At 38.0% G+C, this 27,769-nt stretch overlaps 1 protein-coding gene across 1 annotated transcript; it reads left to right on the forward strand.

Moving 5' to 3' along the window:
• Positions 1 to 15,160: 15,160 nt before the first annotated feature.
• GCG (glucagon) lies at positions 15,161 to 20,992 on the forward strand. Its single transcript, XM_052636205.1, has 4 exons — positions 15,161 to 15,252; positions 16,715 to 16,876; positions 19,136 to 19,273; positions 20,845 to 20,992. The coding sequence occupies exons 1-4, from the start codon at positions 15,161 to 15,163 to the stop codon at positions 20,990 to 20,992; spliced, it is 540 nt and encodes a 179-aa protein (XP_052492165.1).
• Positions 20,993 to 27,769: the final 6,777 nt, after the last annotated feature.

A 27,769-nucleotide genomic window follows, 5' to 3' on the forward strand; every position in this document is an offset into this window, starting at 1 on the left:
TTAGTTAGTGGCTCTCAGTGTATGTTTAAAAAAAAAAGAATCACATGGGTCTCCAGGTTGCCAAAGCACCTTCAACATATCCGGAGTACTTTCGTTATTTACTTTCTCAAGTTACAGTATCAGGAGCCATAAAACACTGTTTACATAATCTTTGGTGAAAAAGCTGTGCCTAGTGAAACCTGCTACCCTAGTATCATTTCCTTGACATAGAGTCTTTGCAAAGTGTTTCCTCTTAACAAGTATTAGTAATTTATCATCAAAGTGTTAAAGATGTGTGGTAAACCTTATATCTTAGATATTCAATATTCACATATTCCTGTGTCATAGCTCCCAGAAAATAAGTAAAGTCATGGAAACTATGTCTGCAACTGTTAATATGTGTAATTTATTGAAATGCATAATCTTTTCATTGAAATCTTATTCATTTTTAAAAAAGAATTTTATATATCATATACATAGTTTATGTGTTTATATGTATAATATACATATGCACATATGTATATGTATATACATACATATCTATATTTTTAAGGTTCAGTATGTAGAATATATAAGGAACACTTGCAATTCAACAGCACAATTTAAAAATGAGCAAAGGACTTGAATAGACATTTCTCCAAAGAAGTTATGCAAATGATCAACAAGCACATGAAAAAAATGTTCCATATCTTTAGTCATTAGGGAAATGTAGATCAAAACCACAATGAAATACCACTTAATACTTACCAAGTTGGCTATTAAAGAAGAGAAAAGAAGTGTCAGCAAAGATATGGATACCCTAATATATTGCTGGCAGGAATGTAAAATGGTTCAGCTGCTGTGGGAAACAGTTTAGTAGCTCTCCTAAAAGTTAAACCTAGAATTACTGTAAGTGTAGTTGCTCAGTCATGTCCGACTCTTTGCGACCCCATGGACTGTAGGCCACCAGGCTCCTCTGTCCATGGGATTCTCCAGGCAAGAATACTGGAGTGGGTTGCCATTTCCTTCTCCAGGGGATCTTCCCAACCCAGGGATCGAACCTGGGTCTTCCACATCACAGGCAGATGCTTTACCCTCTGAGCCACCGGGGAAACACAGCCATAGAAAGAAATGAAGTACTGATACATGTCACAATGTGAATGAACCTCAAAAACAAGCTACATGAAAGAAGCCCAGACACAAAAGGCTACTGTATGATTCCATTTTTATGAAATATTCAGAATAGGTAAGTCCACAAGACAGAATGCAGATTAGTAGTTGCCTGAGGATGAGAAGAAACTGCTTAATGAATAAGGCGTATTTTCTCTTGGAGTGACTGAAATGTTTTGGTATACTGGGTGGAGTTGGTGGTTGCACAACATTGGGAATGTACTAAATGCCACTGAATCGTTCACTTTAAACAGTTTGATTTTGTCATACAATTTAATTTCAATAAATGCTTTAAAAATCTAGTTTAAGAAACTCCATTTGTAAAGATTTTCAGCGTGGCATAATAATTATGACATCCTTTCTAGAATCAATAGACTCAAGTTTTTCATCAAAGAGAAGAGTATATTTCAGGAAATTAGGCTCTTGGGTACTTTATAAATATTTGTTTTGATTCATCACCATTGCTGATAAAAGGAATATTCCTAATTTCAATTTAAAAAATTAAAATTTGTTATATTTATTTAACTGATTGTCATTCACACCTCCATACCTCTGGACACAGAAGAGAGGAACCCATAGAATTCACTCCCTTCAGTCATACCTTACACCTTATGAGCATTCAAAACACTTAGACTTTCCAAATACCAGATATTCGCTTCTCTGCATCTTAAATTCTGTTCTTCCAACTTCCTGCTCAACTGCACTCAGCATAGCAGTTCTTCCAAAATGACTTTTGCAAATAGCCAACCTCAAGCTGCCTCCTACTTTGCTCCTCCCATTCTTTTTTCACATCAATCTACAGAAAACTATAAGAACAAGCTCTGTTTGCCAAGACCTGTCCCATTTCCACACTCTGCTCTCAACCCTATGCTCTTTCAGTATTTCAGCTTCTTCACCAGAAAGTGAAATCTGTAGCTGTTGAAAAGGGTGAAAAGTCAATTGGGTGACATCTCCAAAACTCATGGATCTGATTCTTAAAAAATGAAACCTCCACAGTCACTTTGGAAAGCAATTTGGCAGTCTCTCAGTAAGTTAAACATAACCCATCAATTCTACTTCTAGACTTCTTCTTTAGAATTCTAGAATTCTACTTTGTCTGAGAGAATTAAAAACAGAACCAAACAAAAACTTGCACTCAAATATTTATAGCAGCATTATTCATAACAGCTCAAAAGTGGAAACAACCCAAGTTTTCATCAATTGATGAACAGTTAAACAAAAAGTGTTATAAACACATAATGGAATATTATGCAACCATAGAAGGCAATGATATACTGATACATGCTACAGCATGGATGAGCTTTGAAAATACTATGCTAAGTAAAAGAAATCTGATGCAAAAGTCCACGTACTGAGTGATTCTATTTATGTAAGATGTTCACAGAACAGGCAAATATACAGAGAGAAAGTCGATGAGTGGTTGTCAAGGGCTTGGAAAGGGAAAATGGGGAACAACTGCTAAGGGTACAGGGATTATTTTGAGAGTAATGAAAATGTTCTGGAAGTAGACAGTAGCAATGGTTATACAACACAGTGAATAAACCAAAAACCAGTGAATCATACAGTTTCGAAATAAAAGCTAAACTATAAAATACCTGGAATTGCCAATTGTTTATTTTTTAGACCTCTTGTTGTCTTGGCCATCTGGTGGTTGTAAATGGATTCAGACAGAAGCCAAGGCAGATTCTTGGGGGTTAGGAGATCCTGCCTGGACTCCCACCACTGCTTTGCAGAGTCTCCCTCTAGAAAGGCCGTATGATCTGGATTCATAGCAAGTGGCTTTAAGCAACTTGGTTGCCTATTCTAAGCCCCTGGATCATTATTTGTAATACAGAGGCAAAAATATTTAATTTACTGTGTATTATGAGGATTAGACAGTGATATATTCAGAGATTTTTGCTTTTAGTAGACATTCATACATGGTAGCTATCTCTATTATCTTAGAGGACTTGCTCCTCATCTCTAAAATATTAAAAATAATCTGTCCTTAAACAATAGAAATATTTTCATATTATCATTATTTTCTAAATCTGTTGCCTATAATTAAGCCTATATCAGAATTTCGAGTGAAAATGAAAAAAAAAAAAGAAAGCAATCACCTAATCAGGTGGTTGGTAACCCATCGAAATGAATGCCTATTACACTTTCATCCAGGTGTGAAATCAAACATTGCCCTGAAATCATAATTTATACATGATTGTTTTCATTAATGCCAACTATCCTAAAGGATACATTTATGTAGGATAATTGTCCAGAAAAACATTAAATCAAATTGGTGCTTAATAAATCAAAGCAAAAGTTAAGATATTCAGCCAGTCACCTTTTCTGCAATGTATTATGCCTAGTGTTGAGAGAAAGAGGTGGAGAAAAAGGTATAAGATCCAGACTCTGATCAATGTTTATGATAGAGGATGCTGATGACCATGGACTAGATTTATGAGAAAGCAGTACTCTCGCCTGGAGAATCCCATGGACGGAGGAGCCTGGTGGGCTGCAGTCCACAGGGTCGCGAAGAGTCGGACACGACTGAGCGACTTCCCTTTCACTTCTCACTTTCATGCATTGGAGAAGGAAGTGGCAACCCACTCCAGTGTTCTTGCCTGGAGAATCCCAAGGACGGGGGAGCCTGGTGGGCTGCAGTTCATGGGGTCGCGAAGAGTCGGCCACGACTGAGCGACTTCACTTTCACTTCTCACTTTCCTGCACTGGAGAAGGAAGTGGCAACCCACTCCAGTGTTCTTGCCTGGAGAATCCCAGGGACGGGGGAGCCTGATGGGCTGCCGTCCATGGGGTCGTACAGAGTCAGACACGACTGAAGCGACTTAGCAGCAGTAGCAGCAGCAAGGGAGAATCTATCTTTCTTCAACATTAGCAAGGGGTTCACAGTTAATGCTCTGGTGTGCTCTATAAAGATTAAAAAATCTTTAATTAAAATGGAAGTGAGAAATCAGTGTTTACTTCCTTTCCTCTGACAACATGGCAACAAAGAAACACTTTACTTTTCAGCCAGGAAGAGTTAGGATGAGAACACAGTACTGAGGCCATAGAATTGTTTATGAGAGCAAAGATAAATTTGGGGGGTGATTTATTACAAAATGAAATTGTAGAAATTAATTCTGTGTGTTTGAAGAATAAAATAGTGAAACAATGAATTCTTCTAAATTAGATAAAAATTCTACTTAAAAATAGGAAAATAGCCTAGAGGACTTTATAAATTAGCCTTTGGTCTATGATTATATCATTTCAATATCACCAAAAAACCCCCCAAAACTGGGCATATCTTTACAATATATCTGATAAAATATGAGTTGGCAGCACCAGCACTGAGCAAATTTCAGGCAGGGGGCAAGAATGATTACAAGACATCATGAATAAGAAAAAGTGTTTATAACTCCATTTTGCATTTTCTGCATTTTTTAGTATAGAGATTTCAAATTTTAAATATTTTAATGACTGAAGTTACTTCCTTTTACAGAAGCCTTTGAAAAATTGCAATGTTTAATTGGTTCACATTAAACACTCTTAGAAGCTAGAGGGAAAAAAGTCTTTCCAGATGAGCAAGAGGTTGGATAAATGTAATGACATATGGTTTGTTTTTTATAGCTACAATATGCAAAAAATAGAAGCATAACACATGTATTCAATGATATATATGTATTTATATATATAAATATATATTCTGATATAAATTATGAGATATGATTATTTTGTATCAGTGTGATTTTGTTTTTCTCTTTCTTGTTCCCTTTATGAATAAAAATAACAACTGAAACTTAGAACAATTTTAAACATCTCATTATACCCGGGATCTAACGAAAGATAAAATCAACGTATGCAAAGCCATGATGTTGCTTGGTCCCCTCATCCAACTTGTGAGCTAGGCTGTCTACAGGGTCTCGGAACCTTGGGGTTGTAGTGGGATGGTGGGGGGCAGGGATTGAGGAACTGTCTGCTTTTCCCCCACCCAGCAGGCTTCCACAGAATCACTCCAGATGAATAATGGGTCACCGACTGTTTCTTAAATATCTCTCAGTAACAATATATCTCACATCCTTTGGCAACAACACCCCCCAACACCCGGCAGGTGTTCTTTTTTTATTGCCCCTGGACCCCTGAACTCATCAAGATACTCAGGAGACTTGAAAGGCATCTGATCATTACATGCTATATACTTAATTTCAAAAGTTTCAAAGGCTTTTGTTAAATGGCTACATTTTTTTCTTCAAAGTTAAAAAAAAATCTGAGTTAATGTAAAGTTTCCTTTCACATGCTATAGACAATTTGGAGGGGTAGGGGAGAGTGATTTTTTTGCAGGCTCACAGACTATTTTCAGAAGATCCTTGTTATGGCGAAGAGGATAGCATGCATATTGAGAGGATTACCTCTGAGAAACCAAAATGGACCTCAAACCTAAATTTTCCTCATCGAGAAAGTGTTAGTGGTCACTATTGAGTCTTTTGTGACAGAACAGAGGCATACTCTCAGAACAGGCCTTAAAAGTGGTGGAGAAGGAGCTGGGATCACTATTCCATTACCTCTGAATGGTGGTTCTCACGTCCTACCCTCATTGCAGTGTTTTTTCTGTTACCAAGACCTGGGCCTGTGCCAGCATTTTACCTTCAAGTTTGAGGCCGCCATGAGTCTCTGAACTTCACTTACTTTACCCAGCTCATTTCTGATAACGAAGGGTCAAGCTCCTTTACTTCCAGAGTAACTGATTGCTGCTGCTGTGCTGTGCTCAGTCAAGTCCAACTCTTTGTGACCCCACAGATTGCAGCCCACCAGGCTTCTCTGTCCATAGGATTTTCTAGGCTAGAACACTGGGGTGGGTTTCCACTTCCTCCTCTAGGGGATCTTCCTGACCCAGGGATCCAATCGGCATCTCCTGTGTCCCCTGCATTGCAAATGAATTCTTGACCCACTGAGCCATTGGGGAAGCCCAGAGTAACCGGTGCTCCCCACCACACTTATTTTTTTATTGTTTTGATTTAACTTTTTAGCTTGGAAATTCCGATCAGGTATAACTACAATCACATAATAAAACTTCACAGTAATAACTCATCAATTTCAAAAATTATCGATATTCTGCCATGCTCTCTACCCACCTATAACGCTCCTTTTTAATTTTACCATTCTTTTTCTTGGATAGAATTTTCATAAATTGAAATCACAACTCTTGGCTGCACAATTTTGACAACTGGGCATTCTTGGTAAAGCATTGCCCTTTCACAACATGGAATACTTCCACCTCCCCAGAAAGTTACCCCCAGATGATTCTCCTCTTCTGAGAGAAAACCACAATTCTGCATTTTATTTAACTTTAGTTTTGCTTCTGAACTTTTATGAATGGATTCATACTGTATATAGTGTTTTGAGTCCAGCTTCTTTCACTCATCTATGAAATTCATAGATCATATCTATGAAATTCATCCATGTTGCAAACAATATCAGTTGTTGTTCAGTAGAATTTCATGTTATGAATTCTGTACCACAATTTGTCCGTTTTTCCTTTTGTTGATGGATAGTTTGGTTCTTTCCAGCTTTTAACTGTTTTAAATAAAGCTGTTGTGAACATTTTTGTACAAGTCTCTTTGTGGATATATTTTTTCATTTCTTTTGGGTAAAACACTTAGAAGTAGGATTACTAGGTCAAAGCGTAGCTGTACATTTAGCTTTAAAGCTTAACCTTTTCCTAAAGTGGGAAAATCAGTATTTAGAAGTATTATTTGTACTTTGGTCTTGTCTAGCCCACTACTCCACACTGCCTCCTACAGGTAAGCACTTTTATTAATTTCTTGTGCATCCTTCCAATTTTTAAAATCACAGTGATGAGTAAATAAATATCTATTTGTCCTTTTCTGTCTTCTAACACACAAAAAAAGGTAACCTACTATATATCCATAAACCGTCCTATTTTTACCTAACAACATATCTTAGAGTCTTTCCATATTGACTAAACATTAATAATAAATGGCTTCCTCTTTCTCTTTCTAGAAACTGCTCTATTGATGGCCCCTTGTAGTACCTCCAACCTTTTTCTACTATACATATGCTGCAATAAAGAACACAGTAGCCCCCCACCCCCTCCCCACTGGCCTCCTAGCCCAGCTCCAGTTGTGGCCAAAGCCAAGAGCCAGCATGTCAATGCCCCTCCGTCACTGTCATTTTGTCTTTAGCTTCAAGGAAAGAGTACTTTGTGCCATTGCAGCAGCTCCCTGGGCCTGGAAGGGCCCTGTGCTCCCTCATGGCTGGCGGGACACGTGCTTGCTGCCTCTGTGCTGGCCCGGACCAAGTTGGGGAAGAGGGAGTAGGCAGTGCAGTCTTTCAGTGCCAAACACAGGGCCAAGGGTCGGGGGACACTTCATGATGCCCCAGGACTTGGGGTTGGCAGAGGTCGGGCTGGGCTGGGCAGAGTCCAGTGACCTGGGCAGGGGTGCAACCTGTGGAGATGTTTGGGGCAGGAATTCCACCTCTCTGAGCCTTTGGTGGCAACACAACTGCCAAACTCATTAAGCATATGGGCCAGGCGACCATGCACACAGACACGTGCCAGGCACACGTCTGCGCTCACGGTGAGCCCAGGCACAACTCCACCCCAGGCACGTCCAGGGAGGGATGCAGGCCCTGCACCTGGTTCCTGTGGTTCTGGGGAACCACCAGGTGGAGTGAGCAGTTGACCAAAGTGGCCAAAACCCGGACTTCCAGAAGCTCCCTGGACAGCGCACCCTCCCCAGTCCTCTGGTCTCTGTCAGCATTAATTGGGTGCACCTCAGGCTTCTGTGCCCCAGTCTTGTGGGTGTGGGGTTGTGGTGGGGACAGCCCCCCAGGAACAGTTTCATTTCTCAGGATTCTCTCAGCTGAGAAAGAGCCAGGGAGCAGAGCATGGCCCCCTCCCTCCTGGGGGGCCTGATATTTCTGGAGCCTCTAAGCCAAAGAGCCCATTGGCTGTGGCAGATGGGGTGGGGCCACTCCACCTAGACCATCTTGGGGTGCCCCCACCCCGCCTGGCATCTGCACGAATGCTGACTGAGAGAAGGGACTGACTGCTGAGCGTGGAGTCACCAAGGCTGGGCCAGAGGCCACTGGTGGGTGATGCTGTGTGCCTGTGTCCACCTTTAACGGATGTGGAGCCCAAGGTCCAGGCGCTGTGGCCCTCCCCGCTGCTTGTGTGTGTCAGTGGGGCCTATGCCCTGCCCCACCCGCGAGTCTGCCGTGCCCACATGGAGAAGGCGCTAGTCCTGGTGCCCCTCCCGTATGCCCCCCACAGCTGTCCCCTGGAAACAAGCAGTGACCAGTCCATTCACCTCACCTGGGTCCACACCCCCCTCACCACCACCTGTCCCCCGCCCCCATGGTGATCACTGTACAACTTTTTTATTCACAAATTCGTCCTCCTCTCCCCTTCAGCCTTCACCTTGGGGGATCGGTAACTTATTTGTCTGGATTCTTGAAGGCACCTCTGTGCCTTTGTCTTCAGATGGTCTTACGGATGTCTTTCAAAAAATGGTTATTTTATATGAGTTGTCATAGAATTTATTCTAATAAATCGTTCTTCTATCATGTGGCAAAATATATATATATATATATATATATATATATATATATATATATATATCATTACATATATATGTAGGAATATAGATGGGATAAATTTCCAGAATGGTGCTTCAGCTGTACTGGGCTGAAGGATGATAGGCATTTGTACTTTTGTTTCCTATTGCCAAATAGTGCCCCAAACATATTGTGACATGTTTGACTCCCATCAGCAATGCATGAGCATTCCCCTGGTCCATCAGCTTGCCACCAGAGTACACTGTGAACCTGGATCTTTGCCATTCGCAAACCTTTCAACCCAAGTTTCATGGGCAACTGATGAAACCAAACATGCAAAACCCCTGCACCCTATGATTTTGTGAGCTGAGATCCTAAGAAGAATTTGCTACTTAATTTGTGGCATCAACTGAAAAACAAAAATGTGGAGTCTTTGTTCAAAAATTATTAACAATTTCAAGATGGTATGAGTAGAACATTAGGCCAAGGGTGTGGCTCCATGCAATGGCCCAGGCTGAGCACCTTAAACATCATAAAGAAAACAAGAGATCTTTGAGTAGACATTTACTTTACCTGAAAACTCGATGTGTGTTTTTGCACACTGCTCCATATAATACTCATATTTGAAATGACTCACATCAAGTTAAAGGATGTTTCAGGAAGGCATATTGTAGCTATCCTGTGGCTATACCCGGGCACCCCCACACAGCCTGATGGGAGAACTCTAGATGACATCTCCCAGGACTTTCCTGCTCCCAGAGAAGCTTTTTAATACTAGTTACATAAATAGAAGGTAACCACTTTTCCTGCCTGAATAACTGCAATGATAGGAACTGAATACCAAGTGGAGGTTGATATTGGGACAGTCATTGGAAGATCTCCTAGCCCAAGCGGCACTTGATATTTGTCTTAAATTTCTGACAATAAAATGTCCATGAGGCAGCCTGAGTTCCCCTTCCAGGGGAGGAGAAAGTGAAAGTGAAGTCGCTCAGTCGTGTCCAACTCTTTGCGACCCTGTGGACTGTAGCCCAAGAGGCTCCTCCCTCCATGGGATTCTCCAGGCAAGAATACTGGAGTGGGTAGCCATTTCCTTCTCCAAGGGATCTTCCCAACCCAGGGATCGAACCCAGGTCTCCCACATGGCAGGCAGACGCTTTAACCTCTGAGCAACCAGTTGGACTCTTGGTGCTTCTATACTCTCAGAATGCTTGTCATTAATGGTATTGGGACCCCCAAGAATCCATGTTGTTGGGCTAGACATAGATGACACTAGAGGAAATTTCCTGAAAGAAGTGAGGATAGTCACTTCTGAAATAATAGAAAGCAAGTAGAGTGGAGGGCTAAAAAGGAGTTTTGTGGTGAGCTATTGGAAGAGGGAATTTACTGAGATGCAGATGCCATGTTAAGGCCCTTACGTACAGCATCACAGGGCCCCCTTCTTAGGGCTGCTCCCACAAACAAATAGCATCTGCAAAGGAAAGAGACAGACTGGCAGAGACAGAGAGAGGGTAAGAAACCTCTATTCAAAGAGGCAAAGGGAAAAAAATAAAACTGAATGTCAAACAATTAAGAGAAATATAGCTGATATACTCATGAGGATTGAGGCCAGAGGGAGGAACAATTTGCTCCTATGTCAAATTAATCCACACTTTCAAGTCATTACAGGATGTATCAGAGATAATCCAGGCCCTGAGGTGTGCCACAGTTCTCTGCTCTTTCACCCCCTCTGCTGGTGAAAGGAGTCCTCAGGTCAAAACACCAGCAAGCACGGGGAGAAGGTGAAAAAATGAGACAGGTATTTTATACAGTCGTGCTTCTCAAACTTTTAACATTCACATGAATTGCCTGGGAAGCTTGGTAAAATGCAAATTACTTGGTAAGTCTGGGCTTGGGCCTGAAAGTCTGCATTTCTGGTAAACTCCCAGGTTATATTGATGCTTGGACCACACTTCTAATAGCAAAGCTAACATTAATGATACACCACCAGCAATTACCAGCACGAATGCCCCTTCCTGAGGTTACCTAATTTCACAGAGAACTGATCTCTTATTTAAATAGCTCTACATCCAACAGTGGGTCCAATCCACAAAGGGAACTGTTTAAGTTCATTGGGACTATTTCTATAGTTGTCTCTGATTTACTTCTGTGCAAGTTTCATCATGCAATTGATTATATTAGCGTGTTGGAATCTAGTTAGCAAAGGTTGCAAGGGTTTTGTTGAATGAAAACAAATTTTTAGTTTAGAAGATTCATTTAATCAACACTCTCATTTCTGAACAGGAAGCTGAGGCTTAAACAGAGTATGTGACTTGACTGAGGCCACACAGCTTATTGACAGCAGCCAGACTAAAATCTAATTACACTAACACTGTCTCATGCTGTCTGTCCAGATCATTTCCCATTTTCCCCTTTCTCTAAGGTGATCAGACTCAAATCTGCTAAATCCCATAGATATTGAAGTCTTAAGTGGCAGATCACAAAGCTCAGTAATATGACATATACCTAGTAACTCATTCTTTTGAAAATTAGTGTCCGGGTCTCTTATCAATAGAGTTAGCCTTTAAATATGCATTGGAAGAAAAAAGAAATATTAGACCTTGTCTTATTAGCATCTTGGATGTTTAATCCTCACTTTGCTTTATCTTTTCTTCCCGAATCCCATTTTAAACAACAGTCTTAATTGGCATTCTTAATTGAAAAGTCTTAATTGATATTCTTTAAAATTCCTCGCCAAAATAATACAAATCAATTTCACATAGTGTTGATGAGAGGATCCCTAATGTTTTGAGTGAGTGATTTATTATTTCGGTAGATGAAAGAATGAATTAATTATTCTATTAAGATAAATTCATTATAACTAAATAGCAAAGAAGGGCATATAAGACCCTCAAATAAGGCTATGCTCAAAGAGGTTGGCCATGGACTATATAATTTCACATTCTTTTGTCTGCAACATAAAAATTCACATCAGAGTACTTAAGTGATTTTCATTCCTGATCAAGAGTGAAGGTGAATTTCCAAACTTCCCTTTCCATTCTCAGCCAAAAAAAAAAAAAAAAGCAAGAGTAAATAAAAAGTTTCCTGGTTTCTGAGTTCCCACCCAATATAAGCTTATTATGCAGATGAGCAAAGTGAGTGGGCGAGTGAAATCGTTTGTAACAAAAACCCATTATTCACAGATGAAAAATTTATATTGTCAGCGTAATATCTGCAAGGCTAAACACCACTGGAGAATATATAAAGGCAGTAAGCTTTGGTGCACAACTACAGAGCTCAGACACTGCACACCCAAACGAGGGCTCACTCTCTCTCCACCTGCTCTGTTCCACCTCCTGGTGTCAGAAGGTAAGAGTAATATTGAGTGATTGTAAGATTGTACATTCTATTTAGGGTACAGTTAGTTAAGTTAGGGTACATCTATTTAGTTAAGTGTTCATAAGGGGGCAAAGTATTATGAATTAAAGTGCTGTTTTTTCAACTTATACTTTGTTATTATAATATGTGGGGCAGAATTGAAATGAAAACGTGATGTAAAATGCATTTAAATAAACGTTAACATAATAAAGGCTCAAAGCGAGTCAAAGAAATAAGTCAATGAAAAGATATAAGATAGAAAGAAAAACAAAGATGCAAATCAAGTCACTTAATACAAAATTTAACTAATGAAAATTGTATTTTAAAAATCAGTGGTAACACTTTGAAAAACAGCTATTTTTCTTTGGATTTGATAAATGTGTATACTATTCTGAACAGAAGGCGCCTTTTAAACAGCAGAAATGTGCCCATTAAAGAGGTTATAATAGTAATTGAGCCTTACCAATGAAAACGTATGGTTTTCCAGAAGAGCAAAATCAACATCATCATTCAAATATTCAAATTTCTGATAAGGCTATCAAAAATCAAAGTCCATGAAATCAGCTCTTTGTAGATAAGACATAGCATATTTAGGGCAGAGAAGAAATGTCATCAGTTATTGGGAATTCTGTGGATGGAGCTGAGTAAAAGCACAGATTAATAATTACTATGTTTGGGGGACCAATAGTAATAAATAAACTATCTAAAATGTCTAAATTCCAAAATGAAATTTTAGTAAATACCTTAAGAAAAAATATCAGATGTTCTAAAGTACCTATTTAAACTCTTAAGGACAAGGAACAATTTTACAAAGATCTTCAGTGGAGAAAATGATCTCATCATGTTTTTTGTGTTTCTTGGTTTTCACATCTCCCTGTCAAATTCAGGATCTTAGTTTCCCAACCAGGGATCGAACCTGTGGCCCCTGTATTGGGAGCACAGTCTCTTAACCACTGGACCACCAGGGAAGTTCCATGTGGTATGTTTTCTTTCACACATACTAATTAATACCTGTGAGAAGCAATTATCTAGCCAGTTTTAAAAGAATTTATTTGGCCTATGGCACCAGTATACTTAGGGATATATTATATAATATATGGCACCTTGCCTAGATCAAAGATTAATCTTTGCAAAAGACTTCCTATTTAGGAAATATGATTGGTACCACATCTCCTTTTAAATTTGAGTGGAAATGTAGATTTTATTAAACTGCAGACTCTCTCTGTAGGCTAAAGCAGGGGTGAGAGAGTAATTGGAAAGTCTCTCCTTAATGAATAAGATTTTGATAACAAAATGATGCAAATGTTTGGTTTCTCAAGTAGCAGTATTCAAAAATCCTTATACTTAAATATTTCACAATTCTGTTGACTTTTACACAATGAATAAATAAAGTTTCAAAAATCAATTATTTATTCGAATAGAAATATTCTACCGCTTGGGGAGGACTTCAAACACTGACTTCTCTGTGGTTGTTTCTTATACCAGCTCTCCCAGAAACTACCTGTTCCATATCTGCCTCCAGAGAATATAATAGAAGATATTGTAAAACCTTTAGGGACATTACATGAAAGCAATTATAGTTTTCAGTTGACTTTCCAATAGTGATGTAATCCTAAAGAGGAATGGTTGCTTTAATTTTTTATGTTTCTGAAAATATGAATTTATAATTAAAAATTGCAGTCAAAGACCCTGCCTATATATTTGGCAAGATTTCCAAAGTTTGCCAACTGTATAAACTGAAGCACAGAAACACACCAAATTAGTAATTGAATATTGATAAATAAAGGATGAACATGTAATGCCTATTGTGTTGCTTTATCTAATTGATCACTTAATCTTAAAGGCAATATTTCAAAGGGGAAAAAAAAACACCACTCCAGGTATTTACAGTCCTCATGTTTTAGTGCCAAAGAAAGATAGGAAATATGGCTAAGATGTTAAAGACAAGGTTGATAGTTTAAAATGATAATATTTGTAAAATACTCATTTCAAGCCAAATGCCATTTGCTAAAAATACTCAGTCAAATTTTTAGCAAATAAGCATAATCAAACTTGGATTGAAATCCCCATTTCTCAAAGTAAATATGGTCAGACTTGAAAGAAGCAGAGAGAAGTTTACAACAAACACTGGATTTGAGGTTTTCATTCAGAAAATAGAGGTGCTTGTCCTATGGGGTCGTTCTGCCCCACACTCAGGCTGGTTCCACCCCACCCCATCCACAGTACATCATCATGTCCTTGGCATCCTATGGCCTCACGGGGCATCTGCTTGTGATGCAAGGTATCTTGCAACATGGTCTAGGGTGTCACTAGCAGTGAATGACACATCCTGGACTCAGTCCAATTATAAAACAACCTGGGGACTTTCAAGACTTCAGAAGCAAGCATTAATTTTCTTTATGACAGTGATCTCTTAGTTTCTTAGTTGTGATTGTTCAAGTTGCCAGAAGCATTAGTTCTTGTTGCAAATTGCTTGTCTTTAAAATGATTTTTTTCCTTTAATTTAGAACAGGTCAAAGCACCCTAAAATACCTCAAATCTGTTGGCCGCTTTATAATTACAAAGTCTAGACCAAGTTACACTATTTAAAATATAAATGAATAATACATCTGAACCGACAGCTGGTATGCCAAGTTGTAGCCTGAGGCTGCTTTAAGATGGTTGAAATGCAGTATAATGTAAACGCTTGGAAGTGAAGGACTATTAATTGAAAGCCAGACTGATAGTGAAGAGGGTGGGATCATGGATAAGGTGCCATTCAAGCTAACCATATGTAGCATATCATCTACAGTGGGTATTTTCAATGTTTATCATGGACATTTTTAATTTCAAGTCTGGAAATGAGCCTTCCAATTATTAACAGAAGTGTCCTACACTAATGAAGAAGTTTCATAGTGCTACACATCTTTTGTATTCTTTTCAGCCACCAAAAAAAAAAAAAACTGCAAGAAAAATATAATATTTTAAATTAAGCTAGAAATATAATCAGAATAAAATTGGTGACTAGTTTTTTCTTTCTACTCTCAATATTTACTTAGTGAAAACTGAACTAATTCAGCTGACACTTGTAAATATGGTTGAGTGTCTTTATGTCTCCTTTGACTCTGTGTTTCAACAGGCAGCAAAAATGAAAAGCCTTTACTTTGTGGCTGGATTGCTTGTAATGCTGGCACAAGGCAGCTGGCAACGTTCCCTTCAGAACACAGAGGAGAAATCCAGGTATTAAATCTTTAGATTTGAACTAACATAGCACTATGCTTATTATACAGCCCAAGATAACTGTGACTAGTCAATAGGTCTCAGTAATTTGGAATAAACGCCCTGCACAGTTGTCAGATGTTTAAAGTATCATTGTGATAAAGGCTTTTCTGGAGTACATATAGGAGTAGGTTATTTCATAACCAAGGGAGTGGGGAATGTTGAAAAATATGATACATGGGAAATTATAGCTCTTTGAAATCTTTGGCTGATCCTGTCTGTCCATTCATTACTCACACTGCATGGTAGATCATTTTAATTATTCTCACCAACTTTTTCTTTTTATTTTAAAAAATAACATCATTTCCTACTAATTATAAAATTAGTAAGAAATTTTACATGTACATTCATGATAGACAATATGCAGGTACTGTATATAAATACATCCCAGATCAGTTACAGCTTTGCATTGTATTTCTTCTCTTAGCATGTTATTGTTAGATTACTTTTATAACATTACAAATATCTATTAAACATATGATATTTAACGACTACATACTATTCCATCTTATAAATGTACAATATTTATTTAGCTACCCCTCCTCTTTTGAATACTTAAGCGTTCTTCAAATTTTCCTACAAAAAGCCTGCCAATAACATTTTTCCTACATTTCTTACTATTTTCTGAGGATTTATTTCTAGTGGTAAAATAATTATGTCAAAGGATTTGAATGAGTTTAAATTTTTTTATAATATCTTGCCAACTTGCTTTCCAGAAAACTAATACACATGCACATTCCCACTGGCATTATAGAAATACTCCTCTCACAATATCCTCCCCGGTATTTAATCCTTGCTAATTTGACAGGTAAAAATAGTATCTCATTTCTATTTTGAGTCTTAATCATATTGAATATTTCCCCACATAGCCATGCCAGCCAACTGTTGATTATTGGCATGTGGATTATCCACTACACAGTTTCAAATTAGCAAGTGGGCTTTTTCTTTTCTTTCTCTGAACTTTCAATTGTCTTTCCGTTAGCTGCCACATAGCCAGGTGATGGAGCTACTTTTTTATAGTGATATATGCAAAACAGAATTTGGAATATAAATCTGCTGCCCAAACAAAAATGATTTGGGACGCTTCACTCTTTTAAAATATTCAAGGCGTGTTGCTCTCTTCTGGCATTATTAACATAATGAGTAGATGAATTTGTTGAAAAAAGATTTATTTAATCCTATTTCAGAAAAAGAGAAGCCAGTTGAAAAATCAGTTGCTAGAATTCCAAATCAGAGTATATTCAACCCTGGTAAAACCATGGGATTCCCATGGCAAATTAAGGTCTTTCTGAACTGCCAACTAAAATGCTCAGGGAACCTGCCTTCCAGCTTCATGTGGTTCCATATTTTGTAGAGAAGCTGCTTCTCAAGTGAATCTGCTCTTGAGGAGAGATGTAGTTGCACCAATCACTGTTCTTCACAGTTCATTCCCAGCTCCCCAGACCGACCCGCTCGGCGATCCGGATCAGATCAGTGAAGACAAGCGCCACTCACAGGGCACATTCACCAGTGACTACAGCAAGTACCTGGACTCCAGGCGCGCCCAGGATTTCGTGCAGTGGCTGATGAATACCAAGAGAAACAAGTAAGAATTTGAACCTCATCAGAAGTGTACGCTCAAATGTATTACTTAAATATGTCTAAAATTCTTCCTGACTTTCTTAAGTTATCATACGTATCAAATAATGCCCATAAACTCATTTGATTCTGATAATGTTTAAGCTTGGTGGTGCTAACCTCCATATTATGCCTTTGCATGTCCCACCCATCACCCCTTCAAAACTCTTGCTGCTAAGTCGCTTCAGTCATATCCGACTCTGTACGACCCCATAGACGGCAGCCCACCAGGCTCCGCTGTCCTTGGGATTCTCCAGGCAAGAACACTGGAGTGGGTTGCCATTCCTTCTCCAATGCATGAAAGTGAAAAATGAAAGTGAAATCGCTCAGTCGTGTCCGACTCCTAGCGACCCCATGGACTGCAGCCCACCAGGCTCCTCCATCCATGGGATTTTCCAGGCAAGAGTACTGGAGTGGGGTGCCATTGCCTTCATTACCTACCCTCAAATGGGACATAGACTTTAAATAGTTTTCCCAACTTTGGTCTTAGCAATATTTACTCTGTTGCCGATTTTATTTTAAAACTGAAAGCTGACTTTTGTGAAACTGCAAGGTTAGGAATCTAATTCCTGACCGAAAGACAAGAGCAAATTCAACATTCTCTTGTAGGGTTCAAACTCATGACTATGATCACATTCAAAATATCCTCTAGCCAAGTTCATCACGGTGAGAAATGGAAACAGATGCAGTCTTTTTCTTGTAGAATACAATCCAAGATACACATTAAAATTACAGCCTAGCAGCACAGCATAAAGAGAGAAGAAGGCACATAGGAACACAAGCCTATCGTAAGGCATACATTTTAATGTTGAATTTCTTTGACAGTGTTGGGGTTTTTGCTGCATGAGGCTACTGGAGGAAATCAGCCACCAGGGTTTCACAGGGATGGTGGAATTTCACAATTTCTTTGGAGGGTGGCCCACAAAGGGAGGGAGTTATGCATGCAAAGTAGCTGAAGGAATCTAAAAATCAGGAAAAGGGAATATATTTGTCTGGATAGAATGGAGAAGGGTAGAGAGAAAGAGAGAAACCAGCAAGAAGAATTAAAGAGGATTGTTGACCAAAAATTCGTAAAGTGGAGAGTACAGGAAAGATGGTGATCATCGTCAAAGAAGACACCAGAAGTTCTTGCTAAGGATTACAGATGGGGCTTCCCAGGTGGCTCAGTGGTATTGAATCCACCTACCAATGCAGGAGACATAAGAGATGCAGGATCTGTCCCTGAGTCAGGCAGATCCCCTGGAGGAGGAAATGGCAACCTGCTCTAGTATTCTTGCCTGGAAAATTCCATGGACAGAGGACCCTGGCGGGTTACAGTCCATGGGGTCACAAAGAGTCGGACATGACTGAGCTACTGAGCATGCATTGGTGAAACAGGAGAAATCGCAAATTTGAAAAAATGCAAACTGTCTTCATTTCTAGAGAGACGACGTCACAACTTGGCAAATGAACGTAAAATAATCCTAGCTCCCAGGTGGTTTCTGTTGTGTTTAAGATGAAACCTTCCAGGGCTTATATATGATGGAGCAGCTGACCATCTTTCTGGTCAACCCCTTCCATGGGGCATTCTGTACACACGTGAGGGTGATGTAAGGTCATTCTCTTAGCTTTCCTCACTGCTAGACCATCATACATTTCCTTTAATCCATTATCCTGTGGTCCTTTCAATGACATTTTGTGACACTCCTTTGCTTTCCTTTGATTCAATAAACTAACTCTGACCCCATGTATTGGAGAAAGAAATAGAAACCCACTCCACTATTCCTGCCTGGAAAATTCCATGGACAGTGGAGCCTGACAGGCTATAGTCCATGGGGTCCCAGAGTGAGTGACAGAGTACGCACACACGACCCCAGATGTACAAATAACAAGCTGCCGCTTTGTTAGCAAGTGGCATGGCACAGTAGATAGCCCCCACACTTTTGGACTGAAGTAAGGGCAGCTTTAAGAATTAATGACACAGACAAGCAGAAGAGGTGAAAATGGGTCACTGGGTGGAGTGAGGGAGCTTAGCTTCCCTTAATTGTCATTAGATTGCCCCCATCAACCTTCACTCCCAATAATTAATGTAGCTTTCTGATGAGTCTCCTACACACCCTCATCTCCCCAAATCTCCCTCTAAGCCCCCTCCACACAGAATCCAGAACCCGAAGCTGCCATTGCTTATAGGTGAGAACCATATTGCTAAAGAGACAGATCTTCAATTTAACTTTCACATTTCTTTCAGGAATAACATTGCCAAACGTCATGATGAATTTGAGAGACATGCTGAAGGGACCTTTACCAGTGATGTAAGTTCTTATTTGGAAGGCCAAGCTGCCAAGGAATTCATTGCTTGGCTGGTGAAAGGCCGAGGAAGGCGAGAGTAAGTCTGTACATTCTTATTTAATTTTTTTTTTTTTTTTGCTTGATGCTGAAAACTTAGATTACAGTTATCCATAAATGGATCTGCATTATGAAGCCATTAATATAGTCTCACAAAGTAAGGGAATAACTCCTGTTGGTGGGAGACAGTTTATAAAAGTCTCATCTGTTTTATCTTTGAGAGCAAGTATTAACGATAGCATCACACAGGTTACTATTTATCCTCCATTATTAGTTGCGTTAAAATTAGGTATTAATGTACCAGTCCAGGATACTTCTGAGGATAAACAGAGTACTTCTGATAACTACACTAGGAAAATAAGCTTAAATTAGGACTGTCCAAAAAAACTAGGGATAAGGGAAGAGAAGAAATAATGCTGAAAACTTAGTTTCATTTTAAATATTTACATAGTTTATGTGTTAGTAAGTATTCAGGTAAAAATGCGATGAAGGAACTAAAGATGTTTAATGAAATGACATTCAAAACAAAAATATGTGGAAACATTCAACTATTTAATGATGTATCCATTTTTTATGAGACTACCATAGAGATAATCATTAAATTATTACAGTTGAAAATGAGCCTAAGACCTTGAGGTACTTCCTTGGATCTTACCACAGCCAAACAGACCCACAGACCAAACAGACCATCTCATTTTCTTGTGACCATTTTGATCGAATTATGAAAATCAAGAAATTCATGTTGTACTCTATTTTTATCTTTAGTGGGTTTTTTTTTTTTTTTGCCATACCTTATGGCATGTGGGATCCTAGTTTCCCAACCATGGATCAACCCAGGCCCCCTGAAGTTGGAAACACAGAGTATTAACCAGTGGACCATCAGGGATGTCTTTAGTGCGATTTTCAGTAAGCATATTGAGATTTTAAGGAGCTCTCAAGACAAAAGGGAACTAGTATTGTCACTGATCTTTAAAACAGCAGCAATAAAATTTATAAAATCAATGGGAAAATAGTCACACAAGATTATTTTATAGTGTTTTAAAGAGATACCCCAAATTCTGTTAAACAAACCAGAGGAAATATCTAATATAGACTAAGGTTTAATCCCTTAAGACTGTACTTGACAAGGCTGTTTTGCTCACCATTAGTTTTATAGGATATATTATATTTTTCTGAATATGCTGCTGCTGCTGATAAGTTCCTTCAGTCGTGTCCGACTCTGTGTGACCCCAGAGATGGCAGCCCACCAGGCTCCCCCAACCCTGGGATTCTCCAGGCAAGAACACTGGAGTGGGTTGCCATTTCCTTCTCCATTTTCTGAATACAGTCAAATCAATAGTTTCAATAATAAGTTTTATGTTGACAATACACTAAAATCTTAGAAGCAGCTGGAATACAGAAAAGGGCTTTGTTTCAGGTCCTGGCTCTGCACTTGTCTACCTAATTCCTTTTCTGACATTCAGGTTATGAGGCTTTTTGTGGTAAGCCCTCTGTAAATAGAAACATATGGTTTTCTCAGTTACCCTTACACAGGTTACCAGAAGCAGGCAACCAATAAGCATTTCTTTGAAATGTTTAACCAAATGCTGATCTTACCCCTCCATTTCTCAGTTTCCCAGGAGAAGTCAACATCGTTGAAGAACTCCGCCGCAGACACGCCGATGGCTCTTTCTCTGATGAGATGAACACCGTTCTCGATAGTCTTGCTACCCGAGACTTTATAAACTGGTTGCTTCAGACGAAAGTTACTGACAGGTGACTGTATTTTGGTTCATCCCTGAAACCATCAAAACTTTCATAGGTATTATCATACTGCTATAGGTTGTTGCTACATGAAGGAGAGAGTCTTTACTCTCTTGGTATACAATCAAAATTATGAATCATTCAAGAGTATATTATTATATTTGTTTCTGATCATTACAATTTCATCCTTTCACTCATTGATTCCAAATACTTTTCCTGAATGTTGGTAAGGGACAAGTCATTAGGAATACAGGTATGGAGATGTTCCGCTGGTCATATATTAATAATATTGCAAATTGCTCTATATGTTGAAATTATAGCACAAAGTAAAATACCAGTATATATGATATTTAAATACTTAATGCAATAAGTATAGAAGTAAAATTTAAATGCCAGGATTAATAGGTATGTAATAGGTTGGTTGTAATTACTTTTTATAATTATCTATACACTTTATATTTCTCGCTAGGGACAAGTTAGGATAAGCCATCTTTGAAGGTAAATATTTGAAGAGTTCAAAACACAAACGGATGCATAAAATGAGAAGATGAACAGTCTTTATCAAAATAAATCATTGAAACATTTTCTGGCTAAGTTAACTGTATCATCTATATATTATACTATGTTAAATAATCATTGCTCTCTCTTTTTTTTAATTTCTAGGAAGTAAGTGTGTCATTCATTACTCAAGATCATCTTCACAATATCACCTGCCAGCCATGTGGGATGTTTAAAATTTTAAGTTCTGTAAATTTAACAGCTGTATTCTAAAGCCATATTGCTTGCATGCAAATAAATAAATTTCCTTTTAATATTGTATAACCAAAAGATTATAAATTGAATACACCATTGTCAAAATAGTGCTAAAATATCAGCTTTAAAATATGATAATTCAGATTCTATTTCTTTTCCTCTGCTAATCTGCTTAGCAATGAAATTATTTCTCTGTGATATAATTTGTATATATAAATTACTCCAATCACAACATATTTGCATTATAATAAGATAAGGGGGAGGACTGGTAGCCACAGTTGTGAGATGGGAAAGAGAATTTTCTCCTTGAAACTTTTGTCATAAAAATGCTCAGCTTTCAGTATATAAAAGATAAACTAAATAAAATTTCAAGCTTCTTCATCAGTGTCTGTATTCTCTCTTCTTTATGGTCCCACTCTTTCCAAATACTCTGGCTTCCTAAGTTGGTAAGCCATAAGCCAAATCTGATGCACAGATATGGTTTCATGTTTTAAATTGCTTCACAGTACTTTAATGCCTTCAGCCAACATCAAAAAACCAAGGTACTTTATATTAAAATGTTGATTTCTCATGTTTCTTGAAAAATTAGATCATCAGGCAATATTAGACCCACAAACCAAATCTCTTCTAAAGATAAATACCAGTTGCCTCCTTCTGAAAGGTCACATTATTTTCAACTCACTATTGTGCCCCCTACACACACACACACACACACACACACACACACACACACACACACACATCTATGTATGTTACACATTTACATTCAGGTAATACGCATAAGTAGCCACTTTCCCCGGCCCAGTTTATTTTTATATCTTATTTGCCTGGCACCTGCAGACATTTAAGTTTGTCTATCATAGCTTGTACTTTCATCTTCCTGTCCTGCAATGTCCAGTATTTTGGGCCAGTCTGGTGCTCATTGCCATGTTAGGGGTATTTTTTTGCTGTATACAGACAACATTGCCAACTGTCTTTCTCTCTTGTATTACATAGATATAATAATCACATAATATTGTGTATATTTATGGTGAAAAACTTGTCAATCTGATGGGGTTGCACTCTTGACACCAAAAGTTAAAACTCAAGCAAAAAATTCCTAAGGAAAAGAAGGACACTTTAAAATGCCAAGTGTTCTGAATCATAATGAAGACCTATAACAGATGTTAATATTTATGCACCCAATAACACACTAACCACTTTCATAAAGCAGAAACTACATGAGATTCAAGAAGCAATAGAGATAAACTGATAAAAGGAAATCTGAACTTTTTTCCCTTAACACAAGATAGAGTCAGGAAAGCAACAGAGACCTAAATAGCATAATCAATAAGATAGATCTCATAGGCCTAAACTGAACTATAAATTCTGATGAAAGAGGATACACATTCTCCAAAATGCAATGGAAAAGTCACAAAAATTGACCACACAGTTGGCCACAAAGAAAACCTTAGTTAAAAAAATTGTATAAATTTCTAAGTTTGGAATCATTCGGACCATAATGAAATTAAGTTAGAAATAAAAAACAAAAGAGAGCTTAAAAATTTACAACCACTTGAAACTGGGGAATCACTTCTAAATAAACCATGGATCAAAGACATCATAAAAGAAATCAAAAATGCTTTTGTATTCTATTATAATGAAAACATAATAAATACAAATGATAATATAACTAAAACAGTATTTAGGAATAAAACATAGCTTCAAATGTATTTGTTAGGAAAGAAGAAAATTTGAAACTCAATAGCCTCAGTTTTTAACCTCAAAAAGTTGAAGGAAAAAAGGACAGCAAGCTTCAAAATGTAAAAGAATTATTTTTAAAAATATAGGAGAAAAATAATAAAATGGAGAAAATTTGGCACTAAAAATTAGCAAAGCCAAACTTAGTTCTTTGACTAGATTAATAAAATTAAGAAACCCCTAGCAAGACTAGGCAAGGAAAAAAAAGGAGGAAAAATTACAAATATCTATAATGAAAGTGGGCCTCTCTAAAGAGCTCTCAAACAATAAAAGAATAATAAGTATATTGTACATAAAAATTATATGCCTGGTAAATTTGACAACTGGATAAAATGAACAAGTTCCTTTGAAAAATGTTACTTAAATAGACATAAATAGGAAGAAAACCTTAATTGTCCTCTGTTATGGAAATTGAATCTGTTATTTTAAAAACTTTTCCAGAAAAAAAACCCTAGGCCCAGATAGCTTAACAGGTGAATTCTTCTAAATAGTTAAGGAAGAAAAACACCGATATTACCTAAGTTCTTCAAAATAAGGAGCAAATAAAAAATATTTCCAGGTCACTTTATAAGACCAGTATAACCTTGGTGAAAAATCTGACAAAGAGTTTATAGAAACGGGACACAATAGATCGATCTGACTCATGGACATAGGTTAAAAAAAATTCTATACAAAACATTAATGAATCAAATCTAGCAATATATAAAAAAAATACTGCAGTACAAACAAATAAGGAGTAAGAGAAAACAGCAATATGTAAAAATGAATTGGGAAACAACCATTGAAACAGATGAAATTGAAACAAATATTAGACGGTTGAGAATGTCTATGATATATTAACATAAAATATATTTGAAAACCTAGAAAAGATAGATAAAATTGAAAAAAAAAGTAATTTGTAAAAATTGACACTAGTACAGATACAAGAGCTTATATAAACCAATTTTCATAGAAGAAATGGAAAAAGAAATCAAAGAACCATCTCATAAAAAGTCACCAGGTCCAGATGGTTTTGCATGGAAATTTTATCAAACTTCCAAAGAAGCTGGTAGTCACAATACTTCATAACTTATTCCAGAGGCTAAGGGGAGAAAAGAAGAAAAAGAATTTTCAAAGTCTTTTTATAAAAAGAACATAAAATTGATACCTAAACTTGATAAAGATAGAAGAAAAAAAACCAGAAAATTATAATCTAATTTCACGTATGAGGCTGATTTAAAAATCCTAAAAATCCCAGAAAATAGAATTCAACAGCATATTAAAAATATTAGATAGCTAATTGGAAGTTGCTATACAGCAACCAGCACAATATTTTGAAGGAATTATCCTCCAATTAAAAATACATTAAAAAAATAATTCACTATGCTTGAATTTAGTTTATTCCAAAATTATCGAGAGTGGTTCCATATTAGAAAACCAATTAATATAATATACCATATTAAGAGATCTGAAAAGAAAAAAATTATTATTTATCTCCACACAGGCTGCATATAAAAATATAATAATATAGAATTAGAGTGTTGGGCTTCCCTGGTGGCTCAGACAATGAAAAATCTGCCTGCAATGCAGGATACCTGGGTTCAATCCCTGAGTCAAGAAGATCCCCTGGAGAAGGAAATGGCAACCCACTCCAGTATACTTGCCTGGAGAATTCATTCCATGGACAGAGGAACCTGGTGGGCTTTAGTCCATGGGGTTGCAAAAAGTTGGACACGATTGAGCGACTACCACTTTCACTTAATGCATTACCTGTTTATAACAAATTTGTAAAACCCAGCTGCCTAAATGGTGGCAAAGATGTGGTACTGGAAGTCTCATATATTCTGAGTGATAGTAAAAATGAGATGGTCACGTGGGAAAATTGGCAATTTGTTATAAAGTTAATATATGCGTGTTATAAATATTACCTAAAGAAAAAGATTCTTATAAACAACCGAAATACTCATCCATCCATAGGACCCTGGTTGAATGAATCAAGTTGCTTCAACAAATGGACAAACTGCACAGCCATTGAAAAATGTGTGTGTGTGTATATGATTTGAACCAGGTTGTTCTAGTAACTTTTATAACAGCCAAAATATTGGAAATCCGAATGTCCATAAACAGAAGAATGGACAGAAAAACTGGCATGTTCATCCAATAAAATATTACACAGCAATAAAAGGATAAATTATTATAATGCTGGCAACAATACAAATAAACCTCACAAATGCTATGTTATACAAAATTATCCAGATACAAAATAGACCATACTACTTGATTCTATTTTATGAAGTTTAAGAACAGCACAAACTAAGCAATGATGGTAGAATAGCTCAGTAGGTGTTTCTGGGGAGGAAAGTGTGGGGTTCTGAGTAGAATGGACACTGGAGAGCTTCCTAGAATGATGGAAATGCTCTATTTCATGATTAACATGTGGGTTACATGGATGTGAACATTTATCAGATATCAGCAAAATGTGCACTCAAGATCTGTGCATGTGTACATAAATAATGTCTTGATAAATAAATTAAAAACTGCAAAAATCTATGTGAATAAAACTGTACTGAGATATTATTTCTAATTTGAAAGCTTAACAATACACTCTGTTGACAAGGATGTGGGTACATAGAACCTTCCAAACACTGCATATGAGCATACAAAATGTTATTACCCCTTCTGCAGGAGTATTTGATAATATATGCAAGAATACTCAGGCATTTACGCTTTTCTTCAGCAGCCCCAGTTCCAGAAATTTACCCTAATGATACATACTTAGAATAAAAATCTACCTGTGTACAAGGTTATTCTTTGTTATTACTTATTATTCATTGTAAAAAATTAAAAACAATCTGAATACCCACAAAATACCCTTTGAATGAATCAAGATACATCCATGAAATAGAACTGTACAGCCACTGAATAAAGAAAAAATTTTCAATTCATAAACATAGGTTTGTTTCCAGAAGTATTAGTGTAATTGCTGGGGAGGAAAATTGCTACCCTGTACCCTTCTAAGTTCTCCTGGCTTCCCAGATCTAGGGGCTTTCCATGTGGCTGAGTGGTAAAGGACCCACCTGCCAAGGCAGGAGATGCAGGTTTGATCGACAGGTCGGGAAGATCCCCTGGAGAAGAAAATGTCACCCACTCCAGTATTCTTGGCTGGGAAATCCCATGGTCAGAGAAGCCTGGTGGGCTGCATGGGGTGGCAAAGTGTAGCACAGCACAATTAAATTAACAAGATTAACAGGAGAAAATCAAATGTCATTCCATACATTCAGGAACCCCACATACATACTAGACTCCCACCGGCTTCTCCCTCCAGAAACACTGCTTCCTGTCATGTCATCTCCCTCTTCAGCAGGCATGTGCTCATCCTCTTTGGCCTACCAGACATTGTAGAGTCAGATCAAGGTAACGTTTTGCTTCCCAAGCTGTTCAGTCATATCCTACATCTAGCTAACATCCACCCAGAACGTGGAATCATATGAAATTTCCACCTAGCCTACTGATCCCAAGTGGCCAGACTTATAGAGAGGTGGCTTACCCAGAGACATGTTCCTCAAGCTTTGAAACGATAAATGATCTCCCTAAAGGACAAAAATTTTACCCCAAGTTCTAATACTGCTTAATTCCTGGCCAGCCAGTCACTCCTGGTCTCTAAATCCCTCATATCACTGACAGTCTTCTCCAAAGACTCTCCCCGATGGTACCTCCAGGGAACATTCACTTCCTTCATCTTAGAGACGATGTCACTCTCGTCCAATCACAGATAAATGCTCCCCTTAACATTTTGACTTTGCCATAATCTCGCCATCTTCCAGGTACTGGCAACCCTACTGAGGGTGGATTGTACAGTATGACTCCGTAATTACAGGAAAACTAAGGGAACGAACTGCTTAGAAATCATGATTATACAGTCATCATTGGCCCACATGATAGCCCAGTATAAGCCACCAGGCTCAGGTCACTGACTCTGCCTCATAATTCAGGTGATAAAAGCTGATTAATTAAACAAAATCATCAAAAGTCTTACAACAAGTGGAAATTATAGCTCCAGAAGCCACTAGCGGAAAGCTGTGTGGATCTCAGAGAGAGGAACACAGGCCCTCTGCCTTGTAGGTGTCAGTCACATTCAGTTCAGTTCAGTTCAGTTCAGTTCAGCTCAGTCGTGTCCGACTCTTTGTGACCCCATGAATCACAGCATGCCAGGCCCCCCTGTCCGTCACCAACTCCCGGAATTTACCCAAGCTCATGTCCATCAGTGATGCCATCCAGCCATCTCATCGTCTGTCATCCCCTTCTCCTCCTGCCCCCAATC

The sequence above is a fragment of the Budorcas taxicolor genome, chromosome 2, assembly GCF_023091745.1.
Source record: "Budorcas taxicolor isolate Tak-1 chromosome 2, Takin1.1, whole genome shotgun sequence".
Taxonomy (NCBI): Eukaryota; Metazoa; Chordata; class Mammalia; order Artiodactyla; family Bovidae; genus Budorcas; species Budorcas taxicolor.